This window comes from Capra hircus, chromosome 4 (genome assembly GCF_001704415.2).
Source record: "Capra hircus breed San Clemente chromosome 4, ASM170441v1, whole genome shotgun sequence".
Taxonomy (NCBI): domain Eukaryota; kingdom Metazoa; phylum Chordata; class Mammalia; order Artiodactyla; family Bovidae; genus Capra; species Capra hircus.
The window spans coordinates 155,509-180,566 of record NC_030811.1 but is presented as its reverse complement, the minus strand read 5'-3'; the positions used below and the strand labels follow the sequence as shown (position 1 = coordinate 180,566).

The 25,058-nt window shown below is 48.7% G+C and overlaps 1 protein-coding gene across 1 annotated transcript in view; it reads right to left on the bottom strand.

Moving 5' to 3' along the window:
• Positions 1-8,939, bottom strand: part of VIPR2 (vasoactive intestinal peptide receptor 2) — a 67,829-nt gene extending 58,890 nt beyond the window's left edge. Inside the window, exons 1-2 of the mRNA XM_018046628.1 lie at positions 8,747-8,939; positions 5,477-5,576 (exon numbers count right to left, since the gene is read on the bottom strand). Of these exons, the coding sequence (XP_017902117.1) occupies positions 5,477-5,576; positions 8,747-8,809 (163 nt within the window). The 5' untranslated portion in view covers positions 8,810-8,939. The remainder of the gene's footprint in view (positions 1-5,476; positions 5,577-8,746) is intronic.

Below are 25,058 nucleotides of genomic sequence, written 5' to 3'. Positions count from 1 at the left end.
GAAGCCTGGCTTCACCCTCTGCGTCTGCTCAGACCAGCCTCAGTCCTTTCCTTGCAGGGAAGGAAGGAATCGTAAGAAGTCACAGATGACTTGAGAAGTGGGCGCAGCCCTTCCCTGGGGTGGGGAAGGGGCGACTTGTTGGTCAGTTCTCGGGCTGCAGGAGCCCCTCACAGCTCACAGCCAGGGTGGTGTGCAAGGGCTGGCGTCTGGGCTGCCCTGGGCCCCGGTTCAGCACCCGAACTGTGGGGACTCTGCCTGCAGCTGAACCCCAGAGGCCTCCGATGGCCCCTGTGGACACTCAGAGAACCAGGCGTGTAGTGAGGACAGCCAGCCAGGAAGGACTCACCAAATCCCCACGCTGCCTCCAAACCCCAGCAGGGCAATGTCACTCTGAGTGGCCAGGGAGGGTCCTCCATCCCAAGGGGGCGTCTGAGCAGAGGTGCAGATAACAGATGAACAGAAGCAGCTGTGGGGGTTCAGGGGGAGGCCCCTCAGCTTTGAAGCAGGCTTGGGAGGGAAGAAAACCCTGGTCTAAAGCACACCTCTCTCACTATGGTGCCAAGTACAGTTTTACGAAAAGAGCGCTAGGCTCAGGCTCCAGGGAGCCAGGTGCTGCCACCAGCTTGGGCAAGAGACTGGGGGTCCTCTCTTGTGTCCTCACTTCGGGGAGGTGGCTGAGGGCACCTTCAAGCATCAAGAGCGGGATGCCCCATGCCTGCTGGGTGGACGTCACCCTCCCTTGTCCAGAGGGAGGACGCTCAGGGCCTTCCGTCTGCCCGCCAGGTGGGGTCTGCAGGTCTGCTTCTGGGTCAGCAGATGGGATGGCCCATGGCAGACGCCTTGGTGCCAGGAGGCTGAGGGTGTGCAGACAGGGCCCGCCCCGGAACAGCAGAGGGTGCGCCTGGCCACTCCCAGGAGTGCCAGACCGGACCTGTGGCTGCAGGGACAGTGGAGAGCGCAGCAGAGGGGCCAGCAGCCCACGTGGGAGCCGCTGCCAGAGGTTGCGGACGGCCGCCCTGCGGGGAGTCGCCCCTGAGCTGGGGACAGGCGTGGGCGCCTCAGGAGGGGCACGGACAGCCTTGCTTCAGACCCTCCCTGAGGACGAGCGCCGGTGAATGAGCTTGGCAGATGGCGTGTGGCCCCGGGGCTGATCGCCATGACGAGAGGGCAACTCTCATGGGGCAAAGGACAGGCGGGCACACCAGCGTCTCCTGCAGCTCCTGGGTTCCCCAGCTCAGGGCTCCTCAGGAAGGATACACCGCCCCAGGCCTTCCTCCGCAGCTTGTGGGGCTGAGGGCAAAGGGCACCCACGGGAGTGAGAGCACAGTCACCCACAGCCTGCTCTGCCTGGAGCAGTCACCTCTGATGACCAACCTGTCAGGGCCTGCGCCCTCTGCAGGCACCCGGGATGAGCCAGGACCTACCGCTAGCTCGAAGGGGCGCAAACCCAAACCCGCCATGGCTCTTGGCAGGTGAATCAAAATCAGTCCAGTATCCTTTGTTTAGAAAAGTCAAACAGCGGGAAGTTTGCTAGTCCAGCGCCTCCCGGGGACCTGGTTTAAGCTGCTGCTTGTTATCAAAGCCTCCATAGCCATGAATGACATGGCTCAGACTGTGGAGCTGCCCCATCCTCCTCCCAAAATTGGGGCAAAGATGATGCAAAGTCGCGGGGAAGGTCCCAGGTGATGCGAACACAGGCGGGGACGCAGGCTGAGGGCAGTGGTGACTCAGGGCCCCCCACCGTGGTTGGCAGTGCAGGTAGGGACAGAGCTGCTGTGAGCTTATTTCCAGGCGCCCGTGGCCTGAGCTTCACGGGGGGGACTAGGTCAGTCTTAGTGCTGAATCAGTATTAAGTCACAAAGCCCTAAATATCTCTAAATACCTCCTAAACTTTTCTTTTTTACAAAGTGAATCCGTTAAAGAGGTTTAGAACTGAAGCTGGCTTTTGTATAGATTTCTGTGTTGGTTTGTTTGTGTTTGTTTTAGATCCAACATGTAATAAAAATGATTCCTTGTTAGACTTACACAAACTACCTCACCAGAATTGAAAACTAGTTTTTTTTTTTTTTGGCCATTTCAGGTGCTGTCTCACACCACTTTCTTGCAGCTCCTACAGACCCTGTGTCTCCTGACGTTCACTGTGGGTACTGGAATCCGTCTCATCTCGCTCGGTGAGAAGGCCTTCGCTCAGCTCCCGGTTCACCTCGTCTGTAGTATCTTTATTCTGGTAACTCATTACTATTTATATCCTTGGTATTCTAGCCACACACATTTCAAAGAGCAACAAGGAAAAGATGGGAATTCAGAACACAAGCTGCTTCTCTCTGCAGAAAGTGGGGGCACCAGGCAGGCTACCTGGCCAGCCTCCCTCCTGTGGGAGTCAGGGTGAAAGGGCTCTGGCAGGTGTTTTTACTGTCGAGCTAACAGTGAAATAAGAGCCTTTGATACAAGAAAACACCGAAGGACTGACGCTTGTCATTGCAGAAAGACCAAGTGACACCTTCCCCCGGCTCCGGACGGGAGGGCCGTCCTCTAACTCTCCCACGCCTTTCTGCTCCAGCCGGCACCGAGGCTGTGCCGTCCACGTCCCTGGCAGCATGTCCAGCGGGCCCTGTGAGGTCACTCTGAGGAACGCGGAGCCAGACAGCAAAGCCTGCGAGGGCTGAGCCCTGAGGAGCGCTTTGAACATCCTGGCCCATCTCTGCACCACGAGCAGCTCTCTGAGCAGGGCTGGCCTGGCCCGCAGTCCCTGCAGAGCAGCCTGGCAGCTCAGGCAGCGTCTGCACAGCAGCTCCGCCTGCTCCCACAGAACCTTTTAAAAAGTGCTAGTTGCAAACTTGTAAGAATTGGAGTATTTTCACCGACTCGATGGACGTGAGTCTGAGCAAGCTCCAGGAGACGGTGAAGGACGGGGAGGCCTGGCGTGCTGCAGTCCACGGGGTCACAAAGAGTCGGACATGCCTGAGCGACTGAACAACAGGGACCTAAAGTTTGCGTTTCTAATGTTTGGTGCCTGCGTTTCTTCACAGCAACAAGCGGGTGCTGAGGGACATTCCCCAAGGCCCCGTGGCAAAATGTTACCCTGTCCAGCAGCACGGCCCCAGCTTACACTCGTGAGCTGTTGGCCAGGAACCAGGGCCAGACTCGAGCCTTTGGAACGAGAAGCAGTAAAGGACAAGCCTTCTCACTGCTTAAGGCCACACTCTGTCCACCTGGGCCAACCGGAGGTGAAGAGTCTCTATGAAAGAGAGCCGACTGAGGACTATACCCCCTGCCCCGCAGCGGACGTGCTCACACTGCTCTCCTGGGCCCGCTTCCACCAGGCTGAGTCATGGGCACAGGCCTGCAGGCACCCCTCCCGACGCCCAGTGGCCCTGGCCAGCTGGGAGGGGTCTCCACGAGGGAAAGCCACGGCCAAAGCCCCTCTCTGGAAAGTAAACGCTCCCTGCCTCCTGCTGGGCTGGCTTCCTCTTGTTAGCAAAGCGCTTCTGGTGAGCACGGGGGATGAAGAGTGCTAAGGAGGAGACACGAGGCGGTGTTTTGGTGTTCCCCAAGCAGAGGGGACAGCGAGGGGCGGGAGGGGCCACCCCGGGTGACTGCAAGGCGGGCTGGGGCAGAGGCTTTATCCGTGGCAGTAAACTGACTCCAATTCAGTCTGCCCCGTGTCAGGGGTCGCAACCTCCCTTGTTCCCACGTCAGGAGTGCCTGCTGTATCAGGCCTGTGGCAGGGGCCTGCCAGCGGTGAGGGCTGCCCTCTGAATGCTGGCCAATGCCCTGCGTGGAGAAGGGGTTCTGTTCACAGCTGTCCCCGGTCAGTGCCAGGGAGTGGACGCCATCTGTGAGCAGCCTCAGAGCCCAGCAACCTGATGGTCCGGTGACAGCCCTCGGGGGCAAAGGCCAAGGGTCACCCCTACAGATGTGACGGATGGAACCCGCCCGCGCTCTCCATGAGGGAGGCCTGGACTGAGCGCTGTGCTGGCTGGACCTGCTCCCTGCCACGACTAGATGCTTCTGGGGTTTCGGCACGTCTCCTATCAGCGTTTAGCTCCCCTAAGTCTCTTAATTTTCACCGAAAGGACAGGCCTCAGTGGCTGTGGCAGCTGTCTTGTCCTGAGGCTGACCTGACTGGCAAGACCCAGCCTCATGGATCCTAGTAGCTGGTCACATGTGGCTTTTACAGGACACCTCCTGAGTTCATGTTTGAGCCGCCTGTTTTGCCTTCCTCCAGACAGAGCTTGACCAGACCTTTGGGAAGACATGGCTCTCAGAACGCTGTGGGCACTGCAGAACCACAGATCTCAAAGGCTGCAAGGAGCCCCTGGGCCAGAGTCCTTGTCTTCTCGGCTGAGGAAAGGGAAGGTCCAGGGAGACAGGAAGGGGCCCAGGAGAGCTGTTTTAGAACTGGTTTACAACCCCTCTGGCTGCAGACCATCTGTGAATACCTGAAATGTGTGATCCAAATTGTGATGCATTCTAAGTGTGAAATGCATATTGGGTTTCCAAGACAATACACTAAAAAAGCAAAATCTCTCATCAATATTTTACATTGATTGCAAGTTGAAAAAATAGTGATTTGGATATATTTGGATAAATAAAACCATTGTCAAAGTCCTAAGTTTCTTTTTACTTATTTTAACATGGCCACTAGAAAACTCAAGCTGCCCATAAGCCTTGCATCCTGCTTCTACTGGGAAGTACTGGTCTAGAACAACACCCACACCTGGGACTTCCCACTCACGGTCCTCTGCAGGGCACCAGACTCTTAACACGTGGCTGCACTTTGATTTTAATTTTTTTCTTGAATAGACTAAAATGATAACACAGAACAGAGGAAAAGAAGAAAGCTGAAGGACAAGAGGTTTTTGCCACTGTTTATGATCTGAGTGTTATCCCAGAACCTTCAGAGTTTACAAACAGGAGATGGTACCCAGGGCGGGAGCTCATCATCCCAGCTTTACTTCTGGGAGAAATAGTCAGTGAGCTCACTGTACTCATAACTGGTCTGTTCTTCAAGAAAGCAAAAGTCTCAATTTCCTGTTTAATTTCTGATAAATTCCCACTGTTCTTAACTGGATCTAAATAATCTGTGATGTAACTAAGGATTTAAAATGCAAGAAATCAGATAAATAGTCTTTCCATGGGAAAAAGAGTTGCCTTTGCAAAGCGTAACAACTGTCATAAATTATTTTAATAACTGTTGCTATTGTCTCAAACCGCGGAAACTATTACGTTAAAAGGTTTACGTGAAGGACCCCCTTCCCCTCTGCCCTTCCCAACACACATACCCCACTGCCCATTACCCGCAATGCTATAGGATTTTTGCCAGAGTTCATTAAAAAAACAGTGGAAACAGACTTTTTTTTTTAAAAAAGACACAAGTGACTGTAAACACCAGTTTTCTGAGTGAGGTGCAAGCTACTTGCAAGCCCGCCTGTCCATCCCGGGGAGAGTCTCACCAAGCATCTAACTGCCTTACCTTTGTGTTTTTCTGTTTGAGTCCTTAGAAGCTCTGCACATCTCGTTTCTTCCTCCTGAATTTCCAGATGAAATCGGCATTCTGGGTGAATACTGCTCACCTAGTCATGGTTAAAAGAAAGGGACAATTCCACTGTAATAGGAAAGGCAAGCAAAAACTCTATATAAAAGCCCCTAAATCTCACAGTTCCAAACTGCTTCCAAACTAACACTCATTTAAAAGCAATAACCTTCACATTTTGGCATGCTTATTTTTTTTTTAAAGCTTCAGTATTTACTTTGTAAAGGAATTAGTAAACAAATAAGAAACTTGATATAATTTTTTTTCTGGGCAGGAAAGCAAACTGACTAACGTGATACATTGTATGTTGTCAGTACTAATTTGGCAGCAATAAAGCTCTTTAATCCAATAATCTTCCAGTATTCTAGTCCTCCAGTTCATAGCCCTTGATTTAATCAAAGTAAATAACATGTTTACTCATCAGCCCATTCTTAATGGCTGCACACAACCCCAGACGCCAGCGTGCTTCATCTAAGGCCAGCCTCCGCATTCACTGGAAAGCCCTAATAGAATAACTTTATTTTTAGAGGCTGCAGGTCACATTCAAAACTGAACTTTGGAATCTGGTATGAACAAACTTTTCAAAAAGATGAGGGGTGAGCTGGGAGAGGCCTGGAGCAGAGTCACAGCAGCGAGGCAGTGGGGGACTTCTCGCCAGGCTCGATTACGGGAACCAAAGATGCGATTAACACTGCCTGTCAGTGTGTGCAAAAGACAGGCTGAATGCCGCTTGAGTCTTGGGAGGTAATATTCTCTGGTCTTTATTTTCACAAAGGTCCAGCATTCTCTTCTTTTATTACCATCTCCAGCCCCTGATAAGTACTCACACGGTAGGCTGGAGCGGTGTCACCCACTCTCATGTCTGAACAAAACTTTTGTGTTACTGGAGAGAATCACGCTCTTGCATGTATTACGGCCACCTATATCTAACTGGGCTTCCCTGGTGGCTGAGGAGTAGAGAAGCTGCCTGTGGTGCAGGAGACGGGTTTGGTCTCTGGGTGGGGAAGATCCCCTGGAGGAGGGCATGGCAACCCACTCCAGTATTCTTGCCTGGAGAATCCCCATGGACAGAGGAGCCTGGCGGGCTACAGTCCACAGGGCTGCAAAGAGTCAGACACGACTGAGCGGCTTAGCACATATGCTCACACTTAGTTATCCTACAGTAGAATTCTGACCAGAAATAACATTTCCCAACAGTGTTAAGGGGCTTCCCAGGTGGCTCAGTGGTAAAGAATCTGCCTGCCAAGGCAGGAGATGCAAGGGACTTGGGGTCCATCCCTGAGTCTGGAAGATGCCCTGAAGGAGGAAGGGCAACCCACTCCCACCCCAGGTCTCCGAGAATGCCTGGGAAATCCCATGGACAGAGGAGCCTGGTGGTCTAGACTCCACAGGGCCGCAAAGAGTGGGACCCAGCTGAGCATGTTCGCAGCAGTGTTAGGAGCAGAGACTTAATGCTGGATGCTTTTGCCACGCTTACCCTCACTTTGGGCTTCCCTGGTGGCTCAGAGGGTAAAGCGTCTGCCTGCAATGCAGGAGACCTGGGTTCGATCCCTGGGTCAGGAAGATCCCCTGGAGAAGGAAATGGCAGCCCACTCCAGTACCCTTGCCTGGAAAACCCCATGGACAGAGAAGCCTGGTAGACTGCAGTCCATGGGATCTCAAAGAGTCGGACACGACTTAGCGATTTCACCCTCACTTAAGAAAACAAGATGTGAAGCTTGGTCTTTTTTTTTTCTCCCATGGCTCATCGCGGGGCAACGACCACTGTACAAGCTTCTGGTTTCAACCAGGTTGTATTTTTCATACATTAACAAGTCAATACCTTAAATGTCAGAATTAGGAAAATTGTATTGACTTAAAAAATGGATTTTTGATAAGGTACTAAAAGACATCATAATACCAGGCATTCTTGAAATACGCACAGTGATGCCTTATTTTGGGATACCCTAGAAATTAAAGCAGCGTTAAGCGTAACAATTCCTGCAGCTCTTCCGCGCTCTGAAATGGTCAGACAGGCTCTCATCCCCGCAGCATTCCTCTGACGGAGGAAGGCATCGTTCGCCTTCACTCTGAGGAGGGGTTGGCCTCTCTGAGGGGTGGGCTAGGTGCAGACGGGAAACAAACACCCTCAGCAAGAACGAATTTCCCTAAATAGCTCCATCCCTGGCCTCGCAACCTTAAGAGGGGGTATGAGTCAATAGCGACGGTCATCTGGCCCCGGTGTGAAGTGCGTACGCGCGCACACCCAAACTGGCTCCAGGCTGCGGGAGGGAAGCAGGAAACCGGGCTTACGGTTTAAGCGTCTTCTCATAAGAGGAAGAATTAAATAGTCTATAAATGCATTCAGTTAACAAACTTCCACCCAGCATATGACCTCCTCCGGTGCTCTTAAATAGGTAACAAATGGTAACAAATCAAAGCAGGCTGTTTCCAAAGGAAACTTTGTTTAGCCGCACCACGTCTCCCTGACACACACTAAAACAAACAAGAAGCTTAGCCGGTACTAGCAGGTGGAAAGGGAAGTGTTTGATGATACGGCAAACTCCAATTTCCCTCTGAAAGGAGAAGCCTGCGCAGGGGACCGCAGCCCAGTCCCCAGCTCCAGAGGGGGCGCCAGGGCCCCGGACCCGCTCCGCCACGAAGGGCGTCGAGCGAGGCACTGGGTTCCGGTCCCAGCAAACCCGGGACCGCCGAGCAGACCGAGCGAACGCAGCCGGGTCTTAACACCGGGCCAGGCTGGGGCTTCGGTTCTTCGCGCTCTGAGAAGGGATCCAGAGTCCCCGGCAGGCCTGTGCCCTCCAGCGAGCTCGGAGGGCTGGTGGAACCCCCGGGATCAGCCCCGATCCCCGCGTCCCCGGGACAGGACCAGCCCTGATCCCCGAGCCCCGGGATCAGCCCCGATCCCCGCGCCCCCGGGACAGGACCAGCCCTGATCCCCGAGTCCCCGGGATCAGCCCCGATCCCCGCGCCCCCGGGGCCGGACCAGCCCCGATCCCCGCGCCTCCGGGACAGGACCAGCCCGATCCCCGAGCGCCCGGGGCCGGACCAGCCCCGATCCCAGCACCCCGGGGCCGGACCAGCCCCGATTCCCGAGCCCCCGGGACCAGCTCCGATCTCCGCGCCTCGGCAGTAAAGCCGAGCGCCCGGGGCGCTCCCTCCAGGGAGGGTCGGCGCGGCGGGTCGTGAGGGCGCGGGTCCGAGGGCACTCACCGGGGCGAGCAGCCAGCCGCAGCAGGTCAGCAGCGCGGGCGGCAGCAGCGCGGGCGCCCTCATCCCGGCTCCGCGGCGCTGACATGGGCCGGGCTGCCCGTGCGCAGCGACGCGGCCCCAGGGTCGGCTCCCCGCTCCGAGGTCGGTGGGCGGCACCCGGCAGCCGTCTCCGGGTCGGCGGTCCGCCGAGGTTGCGCCCGGCGCCCCGGCTCCGCCCCCGCTCCCTCCCCCAAGTCCGTCCGCACCCCGCGCCCCCCGCCCCCGCCTCTCCGTCTCTCCCCTCCCTCGCGCTGGCTTCGCCGCCTGGGTCTCCGCCCCACGTTCCGTAACCGCCCCCCGCCACCCGCACTCCCTTCGGCCGCCCGCCCCCAGCCGCTTGTACCTCCTTCCCCGCGCCCCTGGCCCTCCCTGGCGACCCCCAGCCTTCGCTCCCTCCACCGCCTCTAAGCCGCGGGTGACGGGTGCGCACGAGTGGGCTCCCTGTGCGGCCCAGCTCCCAGCGGAGATGCCAGGGGAGAGCGACTCCGGAGCGACCCACCTTGTCGGAGACCCTGGCTCCCGGCCTTTGCACCTACTGTGTCCTCCTTGTTAAAGACCCCCGAGAAGTTGGCAGAAAGAGCAAGTGGGTTGGTTGGGGCAACTGAAAAATCAGAAGGCACTTGGAGGGCGTCCTGATGGGGGGAGACCCGCGTCAAGCTGGGCAGGTCATTCTCTCCCCCCACCCCGCGCCCCTCCCCGCAGCTGCTCTGGCCGCAGAGTTGGACGCTGGGCAGGGGCGGCCCGGGCCTGAGATCCCGCTCACCCCACACCTGTCTCAGAACTTCGCAAGGAGCAGCCGAGCCTAAGAGCTGGTTGCTACTCGGCAAACGGAAAGGTGCTAGGAATGGAAAATGAAGCCGGGAGTTTTCATGTTTTTCTGTCCTCTGCCCATCACCTATCGATCTATCAGTTCGTCGTGGTCACCTACCGTCTGTCCTTCTGTCTGGGGGTGGGGCGCGGGAATCAGTAGCAGAGACGGGATCTGGACTCCGGGTATGCTATGCAGCTTGGGATCTGGAAACTTGACCATTCTGGATGCAACTTGACAGACATTTTTTTTTACTCACTATTTGAAGCTGGACAAGCCATGAACTTTGGGCCAAGTGCCCTTGTAAATGAGAAAGCTGACACCTGCCCCTCACCTAGAGGGTTGCCGAGAATGTAGACCATTCATACGTATGTAAATTCCATGGCTTAAACGTTAGCTGCTTCAGGGGCAGGCAAGACACACTGTCTCCCTCTATAGGAGTTTGTGGTCCAGAGAAGGGGGACTGATGTGCAGAAAAAGTGTGATAAGCGCAAGATGCAGACAGATGGGGGGAGGAGGGGCCGAGAGAAGTGAATGTGTAAATGAAACACGGTGGAGAGTGAGAGACGGGGATGGTGGGGCAGGCATCTCCACCGCAGGGGGCGCCTGGGCAGAGGCCTGAGGGCCAGGGTTGTGTAAGGGAGAGGGTCACCTTGGGAGGCCGAGGGCCTGAAGAACAGTCTTCACTCCGTGGAGAGCAAAACCTGAATCACACAGGACTGAAAATGTTAACACACTGCGAATACACAGCACAAAGTTCTTTATATCCTGACTTACTGTTCTTGTTCAAAACTGATGTTGGGATGGGTGGTACTTAATGTGTCAGTTGAAGGTTACTCTGTTTCTCCTGGGTGAATGCCCATTCTTTCAGGAATTTTTCCACTTCCCCCTTCAGGGGGAGGTCTGTGTGTCCTCAGGGCTGGTGGGGAGAGGGGCTCCTCTGTGGGTGTCTGATGCGTGGGGTGGGTGGTCCTGTCTCTAGACCCCTGGCACTGGTGCCCTGAGGCGTGGCAGCCCCCTGGCGGGGCTATGCTGATGCCCGTGGGTCCTTGCTCCGGACCCTGGTCTCCAGGACCTGACCCCTGCCTCCCCCTCCTGGGCCTCTCCTGACTGGGACCTAGTGGCTCGGGGCCCCACCTGCTTGCCTGTGTCCCGAGGCCCCAGGAGGGGCCAGGCCGGTGAGACCCTTTTCAGTTGCCTTCCCCACCCTCCTGCCTGGACACCCTGCCTGTCACCACTCCCACTCTGCTGCGTCCCTGAGTGTCCAGGCTGAGCTTTGTGTGTTGGTGGAAGCTAGCTGGCTCCTGGTGTGCCAGCCTGCACGCCAGAAGCCTGGAAACCTACTTATTCAGTGAGGCCTTTGCAATCAGGAGCAAGTGAGATTGCTTCAGAAATACATGCCATGCTGTTACTTTATATTTTGTTCAAAGGGGGACAGAAGCTTCGCAACCACCTGACTCTGAGGCTGCCTGGTCCTTCTGTTCCATCTAGATCTGCTTGGGGGGAGGGGACATGCCCCCACCCTCAGGTGCATTTTTAACTCATACCTACAAAGAAACGAAGCAGTCACCTGTGTCCCTCTTTTTGCGTCCTTTGAAAGCTGCTAGACTAGACTTCAGTAAAAGTTTACTTCTTCCTCCTGCTAAAAAAGACAGGGAGTCCGAAGATGCGGCCAGCAGGAAGTCTCTGCCAAGGTGGCAGGGAGCACTCTCCGGAGCTCGAGCCCTGGCCCGTGCCTCCTGGGTTCCCGGAAGCAGACTTAGAGCATGTTTCTTTGCTGCGTCCTGGCTCTGCCAAGGTGGCAGGGAGCACTCTCCGGAGCTTGAACCCTGGCCCGTGCCTCCTGGGTTCCTGGAAGCAGACTTAGAGCATGTTTCTTTGCTGCGTCCTGGCTCTGCCAAGGTGGCAGGGAGCACTCTCCGGAGCTCGAACCCTGGCCCGTGCCTCCTGGGTTCCTGGAAGCAGACTTAGAGCATGTTTCTTTGCTGCGTCCTGGCTCCCGTAGGCATAGGGTACCCTGACTCCTGGGTGCCATAGCACCCCGGCTGCCTGCAGCACAGAACGGGTGCCCCATGTGTGGTTGGAATATCAGACTGAGTTAGATCCCCAGGCTGTGGTGGAATTCCTAATATGTGCTCAGCCTACTTCTCAAAATGATGGTGAAGATAAAATCAAATACCAGCCTGGGAAAGCCTTCACAGACATTTTTCAAGTGTACTGATGTGACGTGCTGCCTCAGGGGTGTGCCCCTGTGACCCCATGGGGGCTCTCTGCTGCCCAGGCCAACACTGGCAGTCTGCGCTGGGGCCTCAGGACAGGTCAGGGACCTGCTTGACTGGCTCATTTGCCCCGGGTGGTTTCCAGCCCCTCCTATTTTCAACCATAACCGACTTGTCCTGTGAGGGGGATTAATTAGGGCCAAGCTCCCTTACAACTGCACCCCTGCCTGATGCCTGCAGTCCTGGGCCCTTTGCTGGTGATGCTTTCCTTTCCAGCTATGAAAAAGCCCAGCACTCGGATGGCAAAGCGCCCCACTTCCTTTAGGTTCAAAGGTCTCTCCTGCAGCTCGGTTCTGGATCAGGCCCCGAGCCTGAGGTTAAGGAGCTTTGTCCTCTGCCGGCCGCAGGGAAGGCTCTGAGTCCGCAGGAGGGCCGGACAGCAGACAGAGCTGGGCAGCAGTGGGCAGGGTGGGGCGGGCGGCGTCTTTTCTTTCCTGCTCCACCTCTGGCCCTTTTGAGGCTTGGGGGTCCCCCAGGCTCAGAGGGCGGGTGGGGGTCAGGCAGCGCCACTTCCTGGCAGAGCTGGGGCCCCTCCTGACCGGCGCCCTCCTCGCCAGCAGCGAGGCCGCCTCTCAGGACGCCTGCTGCTCCCAGAGGCGGTCCTTTGCTTGGGATCAGCCTCCCTCCCCAGACGGTCCTCTCCGGGAGGAGACTCTCAAGATGGTCCTCCTCAGGCTAATGAGGACACAAGCCATCCTGTGCTCTGCCAAACGGGGAAGCAGCGGCTGCCAGGACAGCGTCCTCCCGGGACTCTGCGGGCGGGCGGCCAGGCTCAGCCGGCCTGCCCCCACGGAGGACGCGGGCTGAGCTCCGCTCGGTTTGCGGTGCGGAAGCGCTCCGCGCTCCTTCCTGGAGAAGGGAGTGCTGAGCCCTGGGCCCCTCACCTCTGAGAATGCTTCCCTCGGGCCCTGCTGCGACTCAGCCCGGAGGTGGGCCCAGAGCTGGGCCCGGAGCTGGGACTTACGGGCCTCGGGTCACACACCCTGCGGATGGTCCAGCCCCTCGATTTAAACACGGGGACTTGATCAGAGCTGTGTTGGTCTTTGGGCTCACACACTGACATGATGAGCTGAGCTGTCTCCGATGTCTGACATCACTCTCAGCTCTGCGGCCAGGGGGCCTTCAGAAACATCTGGGGAGAGACCTGCCCTCGGGTGTTCCCAAGAGGAGAGGAAGTGAGGCGCGGTGTGGAGGACGCCCCTGGAAGGTTGCGGTCTTGTAAACAGACTTTTTTTTCGAGCAGCGCGCGTTCACAGGGAAGCACGCAGTCGCTCCATCCACCACCCTGCGCACACTCGCCTGTGTTAGCACCCTGTTGCACAGTGGCACGTCGGTAGGCTGAGGAGCTGGTGTCGCTGTCCACTGAGGCTCACGGTCCACGGTCATCGCGGTTTTTTCCCCAGAATGGCATGGAGTTGGTTCAGATAGTTTGCAGCCTCTTCAGATTGGCTACTTTCACTTAAAAACAAGCATCTAAGGTTCCTCCATGTCTTTTGGAGGCTTGACAGCTCATTTATTTTTAGAGCTGAATAATTTCCCAGTATCTGTGTGCACCACAGTTCATCTCTCCACTCACCTACTGAAGGACGTCCCAGTTTCCTCCCATTGTGAATAAAGCTGCTAAAACAACACAGTCCTACTGTGTGGCACAGGAAACTATAGTCAATATCTTGTAATAAATTATAATGGGAAAGATATGGAAAAGAATATATGTATGTATGCATAGCTGAATCATTCTGCTGTAAACCGGAAACTAATGCAACAATGTAATTAACTATACTGCAAAAAAAAAAAAAAATAAATAAACAACCCCCCCCCCCCCCCGCGAAAAAAAAACCCAAAAAGAAAGAAAGAAAGAAACCTGCTAAAAACATTGCTGAGCATGTTTTTATGTGGACATAAGTTTTCCCCTGATTTGGATAACTACTGAGGGGGGTAGCTGCTGAATTGTATGGCAAGCCTATATTTGCTTTTATAAGAAAATGCCAAACTCTTCCAAAGTGGCTGCACCATTTTGCATTCTTGCCAGCAATGAATGAGAGTTTCTGCTGCTTCACGTCCTCACCAATGTTCAGTGAGGTCAGTGCTCTGGATTTTGAACGTTCTAATGTTTGAATGGGCTTCCCAAATGGCTCAGAGGTAAAGAATCTGCCTGCTTATGCAGAAGATGTAGGTTTGATCCCTGGGTTGGGAAGGTTGGGAAGATCCCCTAGAGAAGGAAACGGCTACCCACTCCAGTATTTTTGCCTGGAAAACCGTGTGGACAGAAGAGCGTGGTGGGCTCCAGTCTATCGGGTCACTAGAGTCAGACACAGCAACTGAACAACAACAGTGTTCGTATAGTAGTGTCTCTCTCTCTCTCTTAATGAATAAAGCTAGTGGAGGTGATGGATTTCCAGCTGAGCTATTTAAAATCCTAAAAGATGGTGCTATTAAAGTGCTGCACTCAACATGCCAGCAAATTTGGAAAACTCAGCAGTGGCCACAGGATAGGAAAAGGTCAGTTTTCATTCAGATCCCAAAGAAGAGCAACATTAAAGAATGTTGAAACTACCATATGATTGCACTCATTTCACATGCTCATAAGGTTATGCTCAAAATCTTTCAAGCCAGGTTTTAGCAGTATATGAACTGAGAACTTCCAGATGTACAAGTTGGATTTAAAAAGGCAGAAGAAGAACCAGAGATCAAATTGTCAACATTCGTTGGATCATAGAGAAAGCAAGGTGATTCCAGAGAAACATCTACTTCTGCTTCATTGACTATGCTAAAGCCTTTGACTGTGTGGATCACAACAAACTGTGGAAAATTCTGAAAGAGATGCAAATACCAGACCACGTTACCTGCCTCCTGAGAAATCTATATGCAGGTCAGGAAGCAACAATTAGAACATGGAACAACTGACTGGTTCAAAATTGGGAAAGAACTACAACAAAGCTGCATATTGTCACCCTGCTTATTTAACTTCTGTACAGAGTACACCATGTGAAACACTGGGCTGGATGAATCACAAGCTGGAATCAAGATTGCCAGGAGAAATATCAACAGCTTCAGATATGCAGATGATACCACTCTAATGGCAGAAAGTGAAGAGGAACTGAAGAGCCTGCTCATTAGGGTGAAAGAGGAGAGTGAAAAAGTTGGCTTGAAACTCAACATGAAAAAAAACTAAGATCATGACATCTGGTCCCATCACTTCCTGGCAAATGGAAGGAGAAAAAGTAGAAACAGTGGCAGATTTTATCTTCTTGGGCCCCAAAATCATTGCAGGTGGTGACTGCAGCCACAAAATTGAGATGCTTTCTCATGGAAGAAAAGCTGTGACAAACCTAGACCATGCATTACAAAGCAGGGACATTACTTTGCTGACAAAGGCCCATGTCACCAAAGCTGCGGATTCCCATGTATGGATATGAGGGTTGGACCATAAAGATCGCTGAGAGCCAACGAATTGATGCTTTCAAATTGTGGTGCTGGATAAGACTCTTGAGAGTCCCTTGGACTGCAAGGAGATCAAACCAGTCAATCCTACAAGAAATCAACCCTGAATATTCATTGGAAGAACTGATGCTGAAGCTGAAGTTCCAGTACTTTGGCCACCTGGTGAGAAGAGATAACTCATTGGGAAAGACCCTGATACTGGGAAAGATTGAGGGCAGGAGGAGAAAGGGGTAGGAGAGCATCAGGTGGGTACATAGTATTAACCATTAACTCAGTGGACATGAATCTGAACAAACTCTGGGAGATAGCGGAGGACAGGGGAGCCTGGTGTACTACAGTCCATGGGGTCACAAAAGGTCTGGCGTGACTTGGAGACTGAACAGCAATAATCTCGTTCTTTTAATTTGCATTTCCCTGATGGCATGAGAGGTGAAATATTTTTCACACGCTTATCTGTTGTCTGTCTAATTAAACTCGGTGAAGTGCTTATTCCCATCTCTTATTGCTTTTTAAAAATCGCTTCGTCTGTTTTCTTAAGCTGAATTTTGGGAACCTTTTGCACATTTTAGATTCTAATCTTTTATCAGATAAGTGGTTGTGAATATTGTCTCCCAGTCTTCTCATTCTCTTAACAGTGTCTTTCTCAGAGCAGACATTTTTAATTTTAATAAAAACTCACTTATCAACTGTTCCTTTCTTGATTTATGCTTTTGGTGTCATGTCTAAACTGAAGGTCACCAAGATTTTCTCCTATTTATCTCCTAGAAGTTTCATAGTTTTGCATTTTTCATTTACATCTATGATCCATTTTGAGTTAATTTTTGTGAAAGGTGTAAGATTAGCATCCAGACTCACTTTTTTGCCTGTGGATATTCAGTTGTTCCGGCAACATTTTCTGAAAAGACTCATGTGCATTGCTTTTGCTCCTCAACTGTCAAAGATCAGTTGACTGTGTTTACGAGGGCCTATTTCTGGGTTCTCTATTTTGTTTCACTGATCTATTAGTCTATTTCTTTGCCAATATCACGTGGCCTTGATCACTGAAGATGTCTAGTAAGTTGTGAAGTCTGGTGGTATTAGTCCTCTGATCTGGTTCTTCTTTTTCAATATTGTGTTGGCTATCCTGAGTCTTTTGTGTCTCCATATATAGATCTTAGAATCAGTTTGTCCACATCCAGATAATTTGCTGAGATTTAAATTGGGATTGCAGTGAATCCATAGGTTAATTCGGAAAGAACTGACATCTTGACTTTATCAAGTTTTCCTGTCCATGGACATAGGATCTCTCTCCATTCATTTAGTTCTCCTTTGGTTTAGTTCATCAGAATTCTGTTTATGTGAGTAGCTTTCCTCATGCAGATCTTGTACGTATTTTGTTTTGATTTATAGACTTACATCTAGTAGTTCATGGTTATTTTTGTGCTAATGTTAGTGGTATTTTGTGTCTTTATTTCTCAGTCCCCATTGCGTGTTACTGGTATATAAGAAACACTGAGTTTTGTATGCTAAGCTTGTTTCCTGCAACCTTGTGATCACGTATTGGTTTCAAGAGATCTTTTGTTGTTGTTGATTCTTTGGGACTTTCTACATAGGCAGTGATGTCATTTGTGAAAACGGCAGCTTCATGTATTCATTCCGGATCTGTATTCCTTTTCTCCCTGGTCTTGCTGCATTCGCTAGGACTTCCAGTGCGATGCTGAATAGGAGAGGTGAGGGGTGGCATCCTTACCTGGTTTCTGGTCTTAGCAGGAAAGCATCTAGTTTCTGACCAGTAAGTATAATGCTGGCTGCAGGTTTCTTCCCCCCAGGTTTTCTGTATTAAATTGGGAAGCTCTCCTGCATTCCTACTTTGTTGAGAATTTTTATCATGAATGGGAGCTGGGTTTTCTTAAATACTTTTTCTGCATCTACTTTATGTGAGAATGTAATTTTTCTTCTTCGGCCTGTTGATGTGGTTTGTTGTTATTGTTTAGCTGTTAAGTTGTGTCCAAAGCTTTTGCGACCCCATGGACTGTAGGCTGCCAGGCTCCTCCACCCATAGGATTTCCCAGGCAAGAATGCTGGAGTGGGTTGCCATTTCCCTCTCCAGGGGAGCTTCCCAACCCAGGGGCTGAACCCACATCTCCTGCAAGACAGGTGGATTTTTGCCGTTGAGTCACTGAGGAAGCCCATTGATGTGATAAGTTATATTAACTCATTTTCAAATGTTCAAGCTTTGTATACCTGGAATAAATCTCAGTTTTTTGAAGTGCATAATCTTTTTATATACTGTTGACTTTCATTTGCTAATATTTTTGTTGAATATTTCTGCATCTGTGTTCATGAGTGATCTTAGTCTAATTTTCTTTACTTACAATGTCTTTATCTAGTTTTGGTATTAAGGAAATAAATGAGTTAGGAATATTTACTTTACTTCTATTTTCTGGAAGAGATTGTAGAGAATTTGTAACCTTTCTTTCTTAAATGATAGACTTTACCAGGCAATCCATTTGGACCTGGTGCTTTTTTGTATTAGAAGAGTATTAATTATTGATTCAGCTTATTTAACAGATATAGGACTATTTAGATTATATGTTTCTCTTTATGTGAGTTTTGGTAGATTGTGTATTTCAAGAAATTTGTTCATCTCATCTAAGCTATCACACTTGTGGGCACAGAATTCCTCCTAGTATTTGTTATCCTTTTAATGTCTATGGAATCAATAGTGGTGTCCTCTTTTTCACTTCTGATATTAGTAATTTGTGTTTCTCTCTTTAGTTTAGTCTAAGAATTAACTTGCCCTGAAGCGTATAAATTTTATTGATTTTTGCAAAAAAACAGCTTTGGGGTTTCTTTGATTTTTTTCTATTAATTTCCTATTTTCCATATCATTGATTTTTGCTCTGATTTTTTAAAATTAATTTTTATTGAAGGATAGTTGCTTTACAGAATTTTGCTGTTTTGTGTCAAACCTCAACATGAATCAGCCATAGGTATACATATATCCCCTCCCTTTTGAAACTCCCTCCCATTTCCCTTCCATCCCACCCCCCTAGGTTGATACAGAGCCTCTGTTTGAGTTTTCTGAGACATAGAGCAAATTCCCATTGGCTATCTATTTTACATATGGTAATGTAAGTTTCCATGTAACACTTTCGTATGTTACCCTCTCTTCCCCTCTCCCCATGTCCAAAGTCTATTCTCTATGTCTATTTCTCCACTGTTGCCCTGGAAATAAATTCTTCAGCACCATTTTCCTAGATTCCGTATATATGCGTTAGACTACAGTATTTATCTGTGTCTTTCTGACTCACTTCACTCTGCACACTAGGTTCTCGGTCATCCACCGCATTAGAGCTGACTCACATGTGCTCCTTTTGATGGCTGAGTAATATTCCACTGTGTATGTGTGCCTCAGCTTTCTTATCCCTTCATCTGTCGATGGACGTCTAGGTTGCTTCCACGTTCCAGCTGTTGTAAATAGTGCTGCAGTGAACAGTGGGATACAAGTGTCTCTTTCCATTTTGGTTTCCTCAGGGTATATGCCTAAGAGTGGGATTGCTGGGTCATATGGTGGTTTTATTCCTAGTTTTTAAAGGAATCTCCATACCGTCTTCCACAGTGGCTGTATCAGTTTACATCCCCACCAACAGTGCAAGAGTGCTCCCTTTTCTCCACACCCTCTCCAGCATTTATTGTTTGTAGACTTTTTGATGAGGGCCATTCTGACCAGTGAGGTGATATCTCACTGTAGTTTTGATTTGCATTTCTCTAATAATGAGCGATGTTGGGCATCTTTGCATGTGTTTGTTAGCCATCTGCATGTCTTGTTTGGAGAAACGTCTGTTTAGGTCTTTTTCCCACTTTCTGATCGGGTTGTTTGTTTTTCTGGTACTGAGTTGTATGAGCTGATTGTATATTTTGGAAATTCATCCTTTGTCAGTTGGTTCATTTGCTGTTATTTTCTCCCATTCTGAGGGTTGTCTTTACACCTTGTTTATAGTTTCCTTTGCTGTGCAAAAGCTTTTAAGTTTAATCAGGTCCCACTTGTTTCAGTTCAGTTCACTCAGTCGTGTCCGACTCTTTGTGACCCCATGAACTGCAGCATGCCAGGCCTCCCTGTCCATCACGAACTGCTGGAGTCCTTCAAACCCATGCCATTGAGTCAGTGATGCCATCCAACCCTCTCATCCTCTGTCGTCCCCTTCCTTCTCCTCCTGCCCTCAATCTTTCCCAGCATCAGGGTCTTCTCAAATGAGTCAGCTCTTTGCATCAGGTTTCAGCCTCAACATCAGTCCTTCCAATGGACACCCAGGACTGATCTGCTTTGGGATGAACTGGTTGAATCTCCACTTGTTTACTTTTGTTTTTATTTTTATTCTAGGAGGTGGGTCATAGAGGATCTTGCTTTGATTTATGTCATCAAGGGTTCTGCCTGTGTTTTCCTCTAAGAGTTTTATAGTTTCTGGTCTTACATTTAGGTCTTTAAACCACTTTGAGTTTATCTTTGTAAATGGTGTTAGGAAGTGTTCTAATTTTATTCTTTTACATGTAGCTGTCCAGTTTTCCTAGCACCATTTATTGAAGAGGCTCTCTTTGCCCCATTGTATATTCTTGCCTCCTTTGTCAAAAATAAGGTAGCCATAGGTGCATGGGTTTATTTCTGGGCTTTCTATCTTGTTTCATTGGTCTGTATATCAGTATGGTACAGCAGTACCATACTGTCTTGATGACTGTAGCTTTGTGGTATAACCTGAAGTCAGGAAGGTTGATTCCTCCAGTTCCATTCTTCTTTTCTCATAGCTTTGGCTATTTGGGGTCTTTTGTGTTTCCATAAGAACTGTGAAATTTATTATTCTAGTTCTGTGAAAAAATGCCATTGGTAATTTCATAGGGATCACATTAAATCTGTAGATGGCACTTGGTAGTATAGTCATTTTCACAGTATTGAGTCTTCCTACCCAGGAATATGGAATATCTCTCCATCTGTTTATGTCTTGATTTCTTTCATAACAGACATATAAGGAGAAATTGATAGTAACGCAATAACAGTAGGAGACCCTAACACCCCACTCACGCCAATGGACAGAGCATCAAGATGGAAAATTAGTAAGGAACACAGGCCTTAAATGATGCCTTAGATGAGAGAGATCTCACTGATATCTCCAGAACACTCCATCCAAATGCAGAAGAGCACACCACCTTCTCAAGTGCGCAAGGAACACTCTCCAGTATAGAACACATCTTGTGTCACAAATCAAACCTCAGAAAATTTAAGAAAACTGAAATCATATCAGGCATCTTCTCTGACCACAATGCTGTGAGACTAGACATCAATTACGAGAAAAAAAGTGTAAGAAACGCAAACACATGGAGACCAAACAAGCTGCTTCTAAATCACCAATGGGTCACTGGAGAAATCAGAAGGGAAATAAAAAAAATTCTAGAAACAAATGACAATGGAAACACGGCAACTCAAATCCTATGGGATGCAGTGAAGCAGTCCTAAGGGGGAAGTGTATAGCAATACAATCCTGCCTCAAGAAACAAGGAAAACATCGAGTAGACAGCTTAACTTCACACCTTAAACAACTGGAAAAAGAAGAACAGACCCCTCCAAAATTGGTAGAAGGAAAGAAATCATAAAGATCCAAGCAGAAGTGAATGAAAAAGAAATGAAAGAAACAATAGTAGAGATCAATAAAACTAAAAGCTGATTCTTTGAGAAGATAAACAAAATTGACAAAGCTTTAGCCAGACTCATCAAGAAAATAAGAGGGAAGAATAAAATCAACAAAATTAGAAATGAAAAAGGAGAGGTTTCCACAGACAATGCAGAAACACAAAGGATTATAAGAGACTGTCATGAACAGCTATATGGCAATAAAATAGATAACCTGAAAGAAATGGACAGTCTCAGAAAAGCTCAACCCTCCAAGACTGAACCAGGAAGAAACAGAAATTATGAACAACCCAATTACAGGCACTGAAATTGAAGCTGTGATCAAAAATCTCCCCCAAAATCAAAAGCCCAGGACCAGATGGCTTCACAGGAGAATTCCATCAAACATTTAGAGAAGAGCTAATGCCTATCCTTCTAAAACTCTTTCAAAAAATTGCAGAGGAAGGAACACTTCCAAATACATTCTACGAGGCCAGCAGCACCCTGATACCAAAACCAGACAAAGATAACACCAAAAAGAAAACCACAGGCCAATATCACTGATGAACATAGATGTAAAAATCCTCAACAAAACATTAGCAAACAGAATTCAGCAACACATCAGAAAGCTCATGCACCATGATCAAGCTGGGTTTATTCCAGGGATGAAAGGCTTCCTCAATATACACAAATCAATCAATATGATACACCATATTAACAAACTGAAAGATAAAAAGCATATGATAATAGAAGCAGAAAAAGCCTTTGACAAAATTCAGCACCCATTTATGATTAAAACTCTTCCAAAAAATGGGCGTAGAATAAACCTGCCTCAACATAGTAAAGGCCATATATGATAAGCCTACGGCAAACATTATTCTCAGTGGTGAAAACCTGAAAGCATTCCCTCTAAGATCAGGAGCAAGACAAGGGTGTCCACTTCCACCACTGTTGTTCACGTAGTTCTGGAAGTCCTAGCTACAGCAATCAGAGAAGAAAAAGAAATAAAAGGAATCCAGATCAGAAAAGAAGTAAAGCTCTCACTGTTTGCAGATGACATGACACTGTACACAGAAAATCCTAAAGATAGTATCAGAAAATTACTAGAGCTAATCAGTGACTTTAGCAAAGTTCCAGGATACAAAATCAACACACAGAAAGCGCTTGCATTTCTATATACTAACAATGAAAAGTCAGAAAGAGAAATTAAGGAATCAGTCCCATTCACCATTGCAACAAAAAGAATTAAATATCTCGGGATAAACTCACCTAAGGAGACAAAAGAACTGTACACAGAAGATTTTTGCTCTGATTTTTACATTTTTTTCTTGTGCTTATTTTGGATTTAATTTGTCTTTCTTTTTCCAGTTTCTTAAGGTGGAAGCTTGGGTGGCTGGTTTTACTCTTTCTTCTTTTCTAGTGTATGCATTCTATGCTATAAACTTCCGTTAAGCACCATTTCCCCTGTATCTTGAAAATTTGTTTAGTTAGATTTTATGTTCATTTAGGTCAAAATATTTTTAAATTTCTCACAAGACTTCTGTTGGATCCACAAATTATTTAGAAGTATGCTGTTCAATCTCCCAGGATTTGGGGGGTTCCCAACTATCTTTTAGTTACAGATTCCTAGTTTACTTTCACTGTGAGCTGAGAGCACACGTAGTATGATTTCTGTTATTTTAAATTTGTTAAAGTGCGTTTTACGGCCCAGAATGTGACCTGTCTTGGTGAATGTTCCTGGTGAGGCTGAGAAGAATTCTGCTGCCGTTGAACGGCACAGTCTAAAAATGTCAATTAGATCCAGCTGATGGATGCGGCTATCCAGTTCAGCTGTCTCCACTAATTACCTGCCTGTTAGATCTGCCAACTGTTCACTGAGGAGTGTTGAAGTCCAACAGAAATGGCAGAGTCAGGCTGTTTCTCCTTGCAGTTCTGTCAGCTTTTGCCTGATGCATTTTGGGGCTTCGCTGCTTTGCACAGACACATTCATGATTGTTATACATATTTGAGAAGGTTCCATTTAATGATTATGCGGTGCCCCTCTTTATTCTTGATAACTTTCCATGTTATAAAGTCTGCATTGTCTGAAATTGAACTAACTACTCAAACTTTCTTTTGATTCCTGTTAGCATGAGAGGAATCTATTTCTTCTTTCCTTCACCTTTAATCTAGCTGTGTCTTTATTTAAGGTGAGTTTTTTTTGTAGACAGCATATAGCTAGGCCTTGTTTCTAAACAACTCTGACAGTCTTTGCCTTATACCTGGTGCATACTGAGATCATTGACATTTAAAGTGGTTACTGATATAATTGAATTAATCTACAATTTTTGTTACTGTTTTCTATTCATCGCCCCTTATGGGCATTTTTCCCTTATTTGTTTGTTTTTTCATCTTCCATGATCATTTTTCTTCTCTGGTTTCAGTTTATCTTTTCATGCGATTTAATTTTATCATCTCTAAGCATATTAATTGTATTTCTTTAAAATGACTTTTTTTAGTGGTATCCCTTCAGTTTGTAATATACACTTAAGACCAATTCATGTCGACTTTCAAAGGACACCTCCCTGCAAAGAGTAACCACAAGGCAGGCAGAACACAAGGGAAAAGAAAGCCCTGAAGTCAGGAGCATTGGGTTTGCATCCAGCTGAGGACTGGCTCTCCTGGGGTCCCTTCTGCTCAGGCCTTGGCATCTCCATCTGTAGAATGGGAACGCTGGCTGAGACAGTCTCTCAAGCCTGACTCTGTTTCCAACACTTTGAAATTTTAACAAGTCTTTAGGGGAATATGTTGAAGTATAAAAGTGTCCTTTTGAGTAAGTTTTATTTTGTAAAGTTAAAAACAAAACAAAACAAAACCAACACTAAACCACTAGTAACATAAGTACCTTATAACAGAGTACCCCCAATAAATCCTAATGTTCTTTATGTCATTCAGTTTATTCATCCATCAGCTATAAAAAATGTACCATTTCTTTTACTATTTTGAGCAAAGTGTCATTGTTGGATCAATTAGAAATAAAAATGAAAAAATTTATTTTACCTTCTTCCACACTCTTCTTTATAGAGATTCAGATGTCTAACCTATGCATATTTCTTTTTTCTGAAAAATTTATTTCAACATTCCTTGCAAGGCAGAGCTGTCTGCAGCAAATGCCCTCAGTGTGTGTGTCTGAGAAAGCCTGCGATACTGGAGCCTAAAATTTCTCGTGTTCTTGGTTTTTCCTCCTCTGCTGCCTCTGGCTTTCTCGAGAGATGACTTCTCTTTCTTGTTTAAAGCTGTGAGGTGTGCGGGTCTTTCAGTTTACCTCCCTGTTGGGTCCAGGAGCCCTGCTGATGCGGCAGAGGGGCGTGTGGGGAGGGGGTTGTATAACCTGTGAGAGGCCTCAGCCTTGAGGCCTGTGTCCTTGGCCTGAACTTGCCAAGTGCTTCCCAGTTTTTCTTCCCCTTAAGCAGACGGATGGCCTGGGGTGCTGGAGCTGAGTATTTCCCTGCCCCTACTAGGTCAGGCGATTGTCAGTCTGCTCCCCCAGAGGCAGGCCTCGATAGGAACAGAGCACTCTGGAGTGTTTCAGTTCAGTTCAGTTCAGTCGCTCAGTCGTGTCCAACTCTTTGCGAGCCCATGAACCGCAGCACGCCAGGCCTCCCTGTCCATCACCAACTCCTGGAGTCCATCCAAACCCATGTCCATCAAGTTGGTGATGCCATCCAACCATCTCATCCTCTGTCGTCCTCTTCTCCTCCTGCTCTCAATCTTTCCCAACATCAGGGTCTTTTCAAATGAGTCAGCTCTTTGCATGAGGTGGCCAAAGTATTGGTGTTTCAGCTTTAATATCAGTCCCTCCAATGAACACCCAGGACTGATCTCCTTTAGGATGGACTGGCTGGATCTCCTTGCAGTCCAAGGGACCCTCAAGAGTCTTCTCCAACACCACAGTTCAAAAGCATCAATTCTTCAGTATTGAGCCTTCTTTATAGTCCAACTCTCACATCCATACATGACCACTGGAAAAACCATAGCCTTGACTAGACGGACCTTTGTTGGCAAAGTAATGCCTCTGCTTTTTAATATGCTGTCCAGGTTGGTCATAACTCTCCTTCCAAGGAG